Raw genomic sequence first — 13,932 nt, 5'->3', positions numbered from 1 at the left:
TCAGAAGATCATAAAAATATCATATAAATTTATAACTAATTTTGTGATGGTGGGATTATTCAATTTTGTGCTTTAAAATCCTTTATATCTAAATGGCATATGGCCATTATCTTTAGAACTAGTGAAAATTATCTTGACATATTTTACTTACAAGTAAAGGAAAGCCTAACTTTGACAGTGAAGACATATATTATTATCATACATGTCTTATACTGTTATAGAAAAAGGCAATGTAGGGTGAATTCTTGAGGCTGTAATCAGAAATTCAGCACCTTGTCTGTGACTCTTTAAGTTTAGCTTGACCTTCAGCTGGTCAAAAACCAAGAGCATCTTGGTTGACAAGTTGCCTTGATTGTATCCAGTAGAAAGGAGAGAGGCTGCTGCTCCTCTCTCTGGAAGATCAGTAAGGGGTTCACTCTGAGTCAGCAGTGGGCAGAGTCACAGTCCATAGCAAGAAGCTTCTTTGTAGATCAGAAAAGATAATTCCTACAAACATTCCAAAGCATTCCCCTATGCAGGGATGAAGAGATGCTGTTTCCTGACATGTGCCCTGGTCCCAGGCTAGGACACATGGCCTGGCCAGCAGAGTTTGGATGGATGCTGTTTCACAAAGCAAAAATCATAAAGCTATTGAGCAAGGCCATGTTCCTGGATCATGTTTAATCCTTGACTAATGATTCCACTAAGAAAAGAATAATCTGAGTCAGAAAAATGCAATGCCCATTTTAAACTACTCATGACCTTCCTGGAGCTGGGGATGGAGCCCTGAACAAAACCGTTTTCTTTTCAAAGGAGGAAGAAAGGAAACAGATGCTAAGTAGGCAATCAAGGAGATTTACTGTAATCCTAAAAATCCAAAAGAGATTGATATGTGAGTCAGAGAGTAATTTAGTAGAGTCCCCCCCAAAAAATACAATCCATGTATGTGAACAGAGCTTTCATTCTTTCTGTGGTGTCTTCAGTCGCTTCTCCCTCAGCTCTGATCATGTAGATTTTAACCCTGTGCTTCCGAACCACGTGTACCATTAGAACATCTAAAATTCAATCTGAGGTTTAGAACTAGAGAACCCGCAGACAGTAATTCTATTCAAATCCTGTTTGGATGAGTTGACATCTGTTACACAAGGCCCTGTGAGCTCTGTTATGTGACCTTAATCCTGCTGGAAGCTCGGTGACTACGCATTTTCTTCCTGCCGTGCTCTGCCGGCAGATGAGAATATGTGTGTTATTGGCAGTCATGTTTATTTCCTGAATGTTTCTGACTTCTCCCTTCTTAATCCCCCTGCCAGCATTTTGCCAAGATGATGAACTGGAATGTGCCAACCATGAATGTGTGCCACGTGACCTATGGTGTGATGGCTGGGCCGACTGCTCAGACAGTTCAGATGAATGGGACTGTGGTAAGCTGCTTGTTCCCGCCATCTGTTCTATGCTCATATGCCTGTCAGCCATTTAAGCTAAATGAATCCTAAATGACTTCATGGGTTTTACAAACCAAGTTCATCTATTTTGTTTTACTGTTATAAAAGCTGACAGTGGTGATTCATGGGTATTATTTCTAAGTAACAGAAAATTTCCCACCAAGTTACTCTCTATCTAAAATGTCTGTATTATATGTATGACATTTTGGGTTTAAAAATGTCATTTGGAACCCCCTTAGGGTTAGATTTTATTTATCACCCACCTTCAAAAGACATGGATAATCAGCCATTCTTGGATCACTTATACCTCCTGGAAAAGGATATGGAAGCGACTTCTTCCTCTGCTCTATGCCTTGTTCCACATCCAGGGGATTTCTGTCTAGTTCCTGCCATGGGCAGGACTTGAAGGCATCTCCAACTAATATGGTCAGTGTGAGAATTTGTAGTTCTGGCTACCTGACTGATTCTCTCATTCCACACTCATTGCTACCCCATTCACTCAGCTTTTTCTGTAAGTCTTTTTTATTCCCTGGCCAGATCATGTGTCTGTGTGATGTAATTACCTGTGTGATGTAATCAGGTGTGTAGCATTTCACAAATGATCTGTGGCTGGTTAGGTCCTACTGAGGTTAGGGATTAGCAGATATACCACATCAATCCTAAGTCAGATCACCTTCTCATACTTACATTCTTGCATTTTGAGAAAAAGGAGTTTCAACTAGCTCCTTATAATGAACTCTGCAAAGCCCTTAAATTCAAGGCAGTGGGGCCCTGCCTCTGCTTTCTTCTAACTTACAAAGTGAAGAACTTCCTGTCTCTTTCACTAGAGTATACAGTTACTTGAAAGCTGAGAACATTTCTCATTCATTTTTTAGTCTCCTGTCATACTGAGAGAGCAGTGATTTGCACATGGTGGGTCCTCACCAAATGGTTCTTAAATAAATCAGCATGAATATTTGCAGTTGAAGCAAAGGCATAAAAATGTATTATTTGGTCTCATGAGAAGAAATGTTTTTGATTAGGCTTTTCCACCTTTTCTTTCCCCTCAGTGGCCCTCTCTAAAAATGAGAGCTCTTCTTCATTCCTGACTGTGCACAGATCTGCGACAAAACACCATGTATGTGCAGATGGCTGGCGGGAGATGCTCAGTGAGCTGGCCTGCAGGCAGATGGGTTTAGGGTAAGGTCAGTAGTTTGTAGCACTGAGCTTCTCAGAGGGTTTCATGGACTTTGGACATGATATCTTCCTTATAAATGAAGAATGCTCTTAAATAAGGACCCTCCAAAGCCTAGGAAATGCATCAGTTGTGAGGGACTCAATTCCAGGCACCTGCTCTGAAGAGTGAGGGCTGCAAACCCACTTTGATGAAGCCTCCAAAAGTAAATGGAGTGATTGTATTTTAAATATTTCTGAAATGAAATACTTTCACTGTTTATAAAAGCATTAAGATGGTTTCCTCTGTGGAACCTGGATGGAAAATTCTTATAATCTCCCCCTCTAGAGGTTATTGAAAATTTCTTTTTAAGCAACACATTTTTTTTAAAACAAGTTGAGAACTAGAAGTTGAAGTTACTGGTATTTCTATTTGTCCTAAGTAATACAGGAAATGTAAACCCAGAAATGATTCACTGGTTTTGCTGTTTAATGGAATGAAAAGGCTCTGGCTTTTATATCGACAGACTGGAACAGATCAGCAACTAACTGCACATTTGTGCTACCCCAGTTTGAAGAATTATATCACTCCTAGAATCTTGAGTCCATCCTTTCCTCCCATGTAAAGACCCACATCTTTGGAAATTTGAGGAACTGATGCTAATCTCTAGTAAAAGAATTTTAATCTTTTCCAGCATAGAAAAATTATAGCTGTCATGATCCATTAAATTATTGCCCATTTTCACAATTTCTTTATTGTGTCTAAATGAAATGCGATATGATACGATTTGATTAGAAAAATGAAAAACCTTTTGAAAGTTCTTATTTTGGGTCTCTCACCAAGACCTAAGGGTATTTCTTAATATGAAAATTCAATTACATAATGAGACATAGCTTCTATTGAGAATTCTGAGGCAAATTCAGTACTACAATGATTTACAACTAGAAAAATCATTTTGACAAGCCACCTTAAATGTAACTGTTGAATTGCAGATACAAGGATCATATTTTAAATATTTAACTTTATATTTTTCCTTTTTAAAAAATTTATTTCTTTTCATTTTATGTGTATGAGTGTTTTGCCTTCATGTATGTAAGTGCACCCATGTCATGCAATGCCTGCAGAAGCCAGAAGAGGGTGTCTCACCCCTGGAACTGAAGTTGTGGATGCTTGTTAGCTTCCATGTGGGTGCTGGGAATTGAACCCGGCTCCTCTGGAAGAGCAGCCAGTGTTCTTAACCACTGAGCCATCTTTCTAGCCCCAACTTCATGTTTTTTTAATTTCATGTATATTAAATTGGCAAAACACGTATAGCAGATATTTCTATGCTAAATGTCAGTGGCATTTGACATAATCACAATGCCGTGCAACTGTTACCACTGTCTAGATCTAGAACATTTTTATCACCACGAAAGGGAACTATGTGTTCATTATGCGATCACTCTCCATATAATCATTCTCCAGACCCAGGACACTGTTAACTCACTTCTTTTCTCTATTTACACTATTCTAGGTGTTTCAACACAGCAAGCATGTAATATGTGAATATTTTTGGTCTGGATATTTTCAAGAATTTGTGTTGTAATATTAGCAAACATTTTATTATTGTTTATAACTAATATGCCATTGAATGGACCTACCGCATTTTATTTATTCCTTCAGACTTTTATTCTGCTTTTGGTAGGTTAGTGTATATGAGTTTTTTTTAATTCTTTAGCCGAACACAGTGATGAATACCTACAGATCCAGCACTCAGGAAGCAGAGTCATCTTTGTCTATATAGTGAGTTCTAGACCAGTGAGGTCTACACAGGGAAAATGAAAAAAAATTCTTTATTCCATTTCCCCTATTTTATTGACTATGAAAGTGAAATGTTCATATTTAAAATCCAAATAGACATATTGGTGTTTTTATTTTTGATAAATTTACTTCATTGAGGAACAAGGAAAATCTGAGGTAGAAATGTGGTTGGAAAGTCATAATTATTATCTGACTGAATTTATGCTAGGTAGCATTAGGTCTTCCAAGACTGACTTCAAGTGTCCTTGTCCTGTTTGAGTGGCTCATACACTGACAGAATACAGAGAGGCTGAATGGAGCAAGAATAACGACAAGATCTGGCCATGTTCCTGGTGTGGAAAAGAGTTGCTTGGGAGGCCACTGTGTTCCCAGGTCTCCAGAGACCAGCTGTGCTCTGCAGAGCTCTGCTACTGATATCTCAAAAGCTTCAAGTTGCCTTTCACCTTTGAGCCATTGTCTTGACAGGCAGATCTTTTGGCCATGATGGCCTACACTCTAACTGGGATGAGAAGGGGAATATTTAGGAGTGGAGATTCTCCTGCACTGGCCTGGCTTTATGCTTTTAAACATGTTTTGCCTCAAAAACTTGAACTTAAGCAGCTCTCAGTTCTGCTCATTCTTCCCCTCCCCCTTTTTTTAGAAATATACTTTTGAGCCTTGATCTAGACTAGGCAATGTATAGCTGGGCACAAAGTGGGAGGACCTTCATCAGGGTGATATTTGGGAAAACAACAAGGACATAAATGTAGATTTATTTTTGTCATTTGAGAATAAGACTTAGAGCAGAGCTCATGACATTCCTACTAAAGTTATACAAGAGAAAGTGTTCAGATAGATAAATTCATTCTGTAAGCATAGTTAGAAAATAGCATTGTAATATAGTATCCATAACCAATGTACTTTACCTCTAAGAAGGTCATTCATTGATTTGAGTCGGTACATTTTGGAACTAGTTCATAAAAAATTCAGTTCTATACCAAATTCCATGATTTTCAGGAATTCCACAGACAGGTTTCTATGGTAGAGGTAGTTGATTAAACAGATGTACATGGGTGGCATTTTTTTCAGACTCAAATTATGCTGTCTGTGTCTTACAGCAAAAGTGGCAGGCCCTCGGCTTGTCTAAGTGAGGAGATTCAGTGCTCTATGTTGAATCTGAAGACTTGCTGTCATTTTTAGGTCTTCCAGAGTTCACCTCAGACTGGAAGAATGATCACTAGCCTGTTGGACAAAGGTGTAAATCAAGACCCTGAGTTCTTTTGACAGCATATTGACTTTGCTATTTACATGTCCAGCATCAAAAACATATGGACATGTATTTAATGAACAATACAAATCAGAACTTACTCTGCCCTCTAATCCTTGCCAAATGCAGGGTTGAGACATCTGGCACTTGAGGAAGTGAGTTTGGGGGAATGTAACCTTCCATGTCTCTTGGCTCTGAAAGTTCATCTCTATAGAGAGTAAGATCATCTGGAAAACTGAGTCTAGGATCTATTCAATTGGCATATTTACTTTATAGAGTTAGTTGTAATTTGATTTTTTTCCCCTTGATCTTTTAAAGTTAGTCAAAGGAGGAAACATCCTTTTGAGGAAAGGTTCTATGTCTTGGGCAAAACCACAAAGACATCATTTATTATATTACCTAATACTCCCTAATAGTCTCCAGTAGAAGGATTTACACTGCTATTTCCTTGTAAGGTTTATTCCCTGGAAAAGTTTTTAACTTAGTATTTCTTTTGCCATATAAAAACTATTTACTCAGCCAGGCGTGGTGGTGCATGCCTTTAATCCCAGCACTCGGGAGGCAGAGGCAGGCGGATCTCTGCGAGTTCAAGGCCAGCCTGGTCTACATAGTGAGTTCCAGGACAGCTGGGGCTACAGGGAGACCCTGTCTCAAAAAAAGTACAAAAAAAACAAAAACAAAAACAAAAAATCTATTTACTCCAGGATGGTTCCCTTACTGACTGACTTAAAGGCTATTAGTCCTCTGCAATGTCAAGTCCAGCCCAGGCTGCTGACTCTGTACATGTAAACCATGGAGAAGCAGCTCATTATATTCATGAGCTTTAAAAAAATTGCATATAGTTATTTTACCATAAATTAACCTTTTTAGATATTCAATATTCCACCTTTTTTCACTGTGTTCACAAAGTTATGCAGCCAATACCATCTGATTCCATAATACATTTTTTAATCCCAAAAGAAATTTCATGACTAGTAGTGATCAATTCTCATTTCTTCTTTTCCAGCCCCTGATGACTATGAATCTGTGTTCTGCCTCTGTGGATTTTCCATAGTGCACATTTCACATAAGTAGAATCATGTAGTAAACGCCTTTTGTGTCCAACTTTCTTCATTTAGCATAATGTTTTCCAGGTTCGTCTGTGTCCCTGAATGTCTCAGTACTTTATTCACAAACATGGAACAAAATTCCATTTTCTGGGTATAGCCATATTTTGATTTTTTGGATATTTGTTTCTACTTTGAGCTATTATTTATAATGCTGCAATAAATATTCATCTACAATGTTTTGTATGAGCATACATTTTCAATTTTCTTGGGTAATATATACCCAGAGCTAGAATTACCGGAGCAAATGGTAACTTATGTTTAATTCTTGTTAGCTTGTTTGCTTTTATTTTTGTTTTGTGACCCGGTCTCCCTATAGCCCCAGCTGGCCTGGAACTCACTCTGTAGACCAGGCTGGCCTCCATCTCACAGAGATCTTCCTGCCTCTTTCTCTCAAGTTCTGGGATTAAAAGCGTGTACCACCATGCCCACTGCTTCAACACCTTTAAATTTTTTTAGTTTTTTCATTTCTGCTTTAGATTCCCAGAAAAGACAGGACTCTTCTTTATTAACTAATTAATTTTCTGACAATTTCATACACGTACATAATATACTTTATCACCCCACTCCCCATTGCCTTTTCTTGTCTGTGTGCTCAGTGGCGTGGGAAAATTTGCCCTGCAGGAACACAATTTGAGGGTTTTTCATCTTTCGAAAAATTGCTTACAGTAATGAGTAGATGCTTGGTCTCTTTATGTAGAAACTATATGAAGATTTGCTTTTATATCACAGCTTCTGAGCTTTTCTGGTAGGCTTGTGTCTTATGTATATGGAATTAGTTTCTTATGCAGTTCTAAGAGATGGCTGTTAAATGCCTAGGTGTAAAGAAAATCTGGATTTCAATGTATATGTACAGCGTTTCCTAGAACATTATATTTTGGTGTAAGAGAGAATTGTTTTCCTGAAAAATGTACCATATCCTGTAGGAAGAGGAAAAATTTAAGTTCTTCTATGAGACTACCTAGTATCAGCTTTGAGACACAAAAGCAAAATATGTATACCTGTATTCCTGTTGTCATGAGAATATTTTCATACGGTAACTGATGGTAAGAATCTCCGCCAAGAATGTGGATATCTGTTAGTACACTGAATTTCAAGATGTATCAGTTGAGCCTATGAATTTGTGAATTTATGAACTTAAATGGAAACTTTCCAGTGATGTAGAAAAATTCTCCATTATTGACTGCAGTGGCACTAGGCAGGACCTTGAATCAATCACATTTGTTTTATTTTGTACTCCATTTGATTGTGAACAATTCATCATTAAAAATAGATTCCCATCCTGACTTATCAAATAAAACTGACTTACCTGAGTTCTCCATAACTAAATACTGTCCAAATCAGACTTTAGCTTTCTAGTCTTGAGTCCAGTAACAACAGGGCCGATTGTTGAATCATAAGATTCAGGAGCAGAAGTGATTAAACTCCACAAAGTCTCTGAGGATATCAGATTTCCAGAACATCCCAATGGATAGAGCATTGACTTGGACATGAATGTGAATGAGACCTGAGCAAACAGAGCACAGTGCAGCTTGAGTGAACTTCAGAAACTGGTCTAACAGGACTTGTTCCTATCGGAAGTTGTTACATGGCATCATCCTTCTGAAATGACACCATGAGACCCGTAATGACGGCTTAATTTCTGATCTTGTGTCTTCTTCATGCTGTCTTTGAAACTTTCCTCCAAGACAGGACTGAGAGTCAGGAGTGACACTAATAACCTTCATGTCAAAGCCACTGATCTTTTCTTGTCATTTTACAGTCTGTGTAGAAAATTCACTATTCTAATCTGGCCTTTTATAAGATGCAATCCCTGTGACTCTGACCTGTCTTCCAGCATTCTGAGCTAGTTCACTAACTGTTAGACACATTAGCCTGATTACTGATGTCCCAACTCTTCAAATTCCTTCCATCTAGGGCAGCTTTCCCTCCCTGTTCTTTTTGTTGGAATTTGCATCTCTAGACCTTGATCAAACACCTTTCCCCGTCTTCATCCATGTCTCGGTTCCTGCCTATGGATGCCTCAGAGAGACCTCCCAGACAAAGCAGGTCTCCCCTCAAGTCACTCTATCACATGCCTTTGTTTCATCCTCTTTGAAGCCCTTATCAAGTACCTGAAACAACCCTAAAATAACTTCTTTTAAACAAGTCTCCCCACTTTGTTCCTCTTACTTTTGTTCCTCTCACTGAAATAATAGCTACTAATCTCTTGTCTTCGTTTCCACTTCACCTTATTAATAGTCATTAGTTTTAATATCCAGTTGAGTAGGTCACTTATTTAAGCTCTCTCAAGGTACTAACATTTGTTTGTGAGATCCAAACCACATTATAGCAGCATCAGTTTGAATACTATTGATTAACCCATTTAATAACATAGCTCAAGTTTAATTTTAATGCCGTCTTTTAAGCTTTTTATGTCATCCAAAAACTAACGAAGGATTTTGTAGAATCCTGCTTCTGAGGCCTAATTTTTGAACTAAAATATTCCAGCTAAAACCCCCTGTAGCAGGCAAAACCATTTTTACCTATCTGCATTCCATCTGCCTTTGGAACCTACATACTTTGTTTCTGGTGTAGGCATTTTACTTCTCGTTTTATACCTGGAGTCCAAATGGGTGCTGCCATCTTTGTGACAATCTTCTCACCTTGATCTCCTGTTGTCTGAGCTATAGGTACATCACTGAAGCTGGACCAAAGTCTCTTACTCCCAGGCTCCCATGATTGGCTTGGAGATATTTAAAATTCTTCAAAAGACCTGCTTAAACTGAATCTAGAAGAAACTTCTTTTCTCTTTGGTCTCAATGATAAATGAGTATTAGTTTATTGCTATAGGTAACCAGTCCCCTGACTTGTAGAAAAGTTACTTGGGGACAGTAAAACCATCACCTCATCTTCTGACTTTTGCTCCAGGAGGCAATGGAGATGACAGATGTAGAGTCCTGAGGATACTTAGCTTCCTAGCACCAGCTATTTCAAAGATGTGCCCATCTGCTTAGTGATGATTTCATTTCTACTTTTTGAAACTTAGCTATTGTGGTGCTATTATCGGCACGAATATGTTGCCTTTTGTTGGTATAGTACTATTAATCCATGATTTAAAAACCCTAAAGTTTGAATTTTTATCTTGTGATTGAGCAAGAGATCGGATGTTGCCTTAAATTTTTGAATTGAATAAAGTTATGTATATTATTTTAAAACATTTTCTATTCTTCTAAAAGCCTCAAGAAAAGAAACAGCCAGCTGACAAGGCACTGCTATAGAAAAATAAATTTTACACTTGTTTACAGTTTCTTGAGTTAAAATGGCATATTTAAAATGAGACTGGTCATTTCTAGCTTACATGGTGAACCAAAGTAAGGCAGAAACAGATGAGAAGCATTTTCTTTGAAACCAAATTCAAGGTGCTGTCAATAAAATGTTGAGTTGTTCTCTTAAAAATTAAAAACAATGCTCTAAAAGCTCTTCTCAAGCTATCACAAAAGCAATTCAATAAAATATCCAGAATGACAGAGACTGTATTTGCTCAGAAATATACTTATTATTTGACATCATTTACTCAATTTTGTAAGACTGACTTTTGTAATCATCTGATATTTTAATTTTAAATGTTTATGACTAATGTTTTATACAAACAAGGTTCTTTCCACTTGATCCGGATGCTTCTTGATGAATATATTCTCCTGGCCATGGAGACTCAATTTAATAATGACAAAGAGCAGGAGTTACAGAATTTATTGGACAAATACATGAAGAATTCAGGTAACTTAAAGCATTTATTATGCTTTTCATATTTTTTTGTTTAAACTTAGTTTAAGAGTTTCAAGTGCCCAAGTAGATTTGTAGTTGTCAGAGGTTTCCTCGAAGCACACCGCCACTAACACCACAAGCGTGCTAACGGAGTGCTTACTTTTCATCCCCACTTATACACAAAGAGCTCAAAGTTCTTTCATGGAAATTTGAAGTTTTCTACTTTTATTTGTTTATTTTTTATTTTTTAGAAGCATTTCACTACAGCTTTAACATACTCAATAACAATTTCCAGAGCAAAGATATATCTTTTTCAAACATTTTTGTGAAAGAGAATTGTGTGTAGAAGGCGTAAGTTGAGCTGACCAACCAGACAAAGGATTCAACAGTAGCGTTCATTCATGTTTGTCTGAAACCCATTGATATCTTTCTGCCTCATTTTCTAGTTCATCCTTCTGATTGATAAGTCACTCAGTCTTCAATTATTCATCTTGTAATAGGCCCAGAGTCACAAGTTCCTTTAAATTTTATCTACAATACTGGACCCAAATAAGGATAATAATATGACAGGATCCAAGAACAGACTTTGAATACCAGATTCTAAATGTTCCCCTGGAAATATTCCAAGACCTGAACAGGATATTTAGAGTTGCAAACATGTATCTTGTCTCTTACACAAGGCATTCTTGTTTCAGTACCAACTGTCAAGTACTGAGAGTGAATACTGAGGCTAGTCTTCTGCAGCAATGAAATAAGAGGAACTGTGGAAATGGGTAGCATACTGCTGCTTTTTTGAGGGCAAAGGTACAAAGCCCTTGACTTTTGGAGATTTGTGCTCATTTGCATTTTAAATAAACAAGCCCAGTTATAACACAATCCTGAAGTTCCTGTTATTCAGCACCAAGTCCCCTGATAAAAATGAATCCAGAATGCTCACATTACAGGCATAGGCCATAACAGCTGGCTTGTTAAATACTTTTTAAATTTAAAATAGAAGATAAAAAATATTCAGGAAGTGAAAATTGCATCTGTACTGGACTTGTATAGACTTTTGTCACTGTCCCTTTAACAATATGGAATAACAAATATTTACATAGCATTTACACCAGAAATAAAGTACTGAGGGATATCTGGGTACACGAACCTGACTCTGTAGGCCTTAACATATATGACAGAATGCATGAAATCCAGTAGGTGATAATATGTAGGGGTGCTCATGGAGGAGAGGTTACAAATTATTAAGATGTTTTATATGAAATACCCAAAAAATCAATAAAAATATACAAAAAAGTGGGAGCTAAAAATAAAATCACTGAATTGTTGAGATGATTAAATAAAACAAGTTAGTATTTTTGAAATATTTTATTTATTATTTTTATGAGTATATTGCTTGCATGCATGTAAGTGCACCTGTGTTGTGCAATGCCCAAGGAAGTCAGAAGGGAGCATCAACTTCCCCTGGAACTGGAGTTACGGACAGTTATTAGCTGCCATGTGGTTCTGGGACTTGAACCCAGGTCCTCTGCACGAGTAGTCAGTGTCCTTAACTGCTGAGCCATCTCTCCAGCCCCTACTTTTATAATTTTAAAAATTATTTCACAAGCCAACTGTGGCTGCCTATGCCTGTACTATGAGCACTTGAGAGGCTGAGAGAGGACTATCAAAACGAGTTCAAGGCTAGTGTGGTCTTCCTTGTGAGTAGTCCAAGATCAGCTTGGACTACAAAATAAAACTCTGCAATACACACACACACACACACACACACCATATATACATATATGTGTGTATGATTCATATGTGTGTGATTAATATACAATATACACATATATGATCCTATATGTGTGTGTGATTCACATGCACACAGATATGGTAAGAACCCCATATATTCATAATATATGAAGAAGCTAACCAATTCAATTACCAAAAAAATTCATATAACCTGTTTAAAAGAAGACCTAGAAATGGCTAATAGTGATGAAATTACATCTGGGAAATTAAAATTAAATTCACACTATCATAACACCTTTAGAATGATAATTATCTAAACATATTAAAAGTATTGCTGAAGATTTGGAGAAAGAGAAAGATATATGCACTATTGATAGGCATGTTAATAGAATTTTCTAAAAAACAATTAAAAGTAGAACTACCACATGATTGAGTGCCCCCAGCAACTCCACTTCTTGGTGTATACTCAATGGAAATGAAATCATTATCTGAAAAAGTTATCTGCATTCTGGTGTTTATTGGAGCATTATTTATGGTAGCCAAGATATGGAAACAGCCCAAGTGTCTCTTGATGGAATGAATAAAGAAAATGTAAGACACATACATATGCACATGCACACACATGGTAGGATAGTATTTGGCTTTTAAAAAAATCCTGTTATTGGAGTCAACATTGATAAATTTTCAGAAAGTATCATGTTAAGTAAAATCAGCCAGGCATGAAAGACAAATATTGCATGATCACACTTATATGCAGAATCTAAAAGAGTCAACTCATTAGCTAAACATTAGAATGACAAATGCCAGGGACCAGAAGGTGGGGGACAAGATGAGATACTGGTCACTTATGTAGGATGGTTATGTTTATTAATGAGCCATAGGATGGCATTACCAGTGTTGAAAGATTTAGTTTTGTGCATGAGAAACATGTCATTGTTTCAAAATTCATGGAAAACTAATTTTAAAAATAATGCTCTCTTTCCTCTAATGATCAGACTTTCCATTTGATGTAACTGAGATGCAAGTTAGTTGCTTTTCTTGTTGGAAGCTTATGAATTTACTTGCCAAAACGTCCCATGTGCAATGCTATGTGGAAGCCCTTTCTCCAATTAACTAAGGAGCCTAATTCTCTTTAGAAATGGAGTGCCTAAAGGAAGAACCAATTAAATAATAAAGAATATAATATTTTCTATAAGACCTGAATATTTCAATACCAATTAATTTAATTCTTGGATAAAGCATAGCCATCTTTATTTGTGTGACTGAATATGAAAGTATCAGTGAAGGCTGAGTGGGAATATAAAGAGCACAACCAAATTGTAGTAATAAATTTCCAAGATTCGTCATAGTTTTCAATGAATAAAAAGTTTGCAATACGTTGGAAAATTCTATACTATCTAAATAGATAAATAGACACTAACTTTGACTAGTGTCTTTGAATCTCTATATTTTTTTTGTAGTTTTTTTAAAATTATTTAATAACCACATGATTAGAAGCATTTCATTACAGCATTAACATATTCAATAACAATTTCCAGAGCAAAGATGCTTCTCTTTCAAAATTAGTTGTAAATTTTGAGGTTCACAGTTAAATTAATACAGTTATACAATATTGAACTCAGTATAACCCTTATAAGACATAAAATTGAATGAGGTTTTAACTTTTTGTTTGTTTGTTTGTTTTTTCTGGATGGAACTAGAATCTGTTATACTAAGTGAAGTAACACAATC

The 13,932-nt window shown here is 36.7% G+C and overlaps 1 protein-coding gene across 4 annotated transcripts in view; it reads left to right on the top strand.

Annotated features, from left to right (window-relative positions):
• Positions 1-13,932, top strand: part of Corin (corin, serine peptidase) — a 277,674-nt gene that overhangs the window by 227,756 nt on the left and 35,986 nt on the right. For all 4 annotated transcript variants that reach the window (XM_029565706.1, XM_029565707.1, XM_029565705.1 and 1 more), the window contains 2 exons: positions 1,290-1,400; positions 2,471-2,600. In XM_029565706.1, the coding sequence (XP_029421566.1) occupies positions 1,290-1,400; positions 2,471-2,600 (241 nt within the window). The remainder of the gene's footprint in view (positions 1-1,289; positions 1,401-2,470; positions 2,601-13,932) is intronic.

The sequence above is a fragment of the Nannospalax galili genome, unplaced genomic scaffold (genome assembly GCF_000622305.1).
Source record: "Nannospalax galili isolate Female #2095 unplaced genomic scaffold, S.galili_v1.0 scaffold318, whole genome shotgun sequence".
Lineage (NCBI taxonomy): Eukaryota > Metazoa > Chordata > Mammalia > Rodentia > Spalacidae > Nannospalax > Nannospalax galili.
Note: the sequence above shows the minus strand (reverse complement) of the source record. Positions and strands in the feature narration are given on the sequence as shown.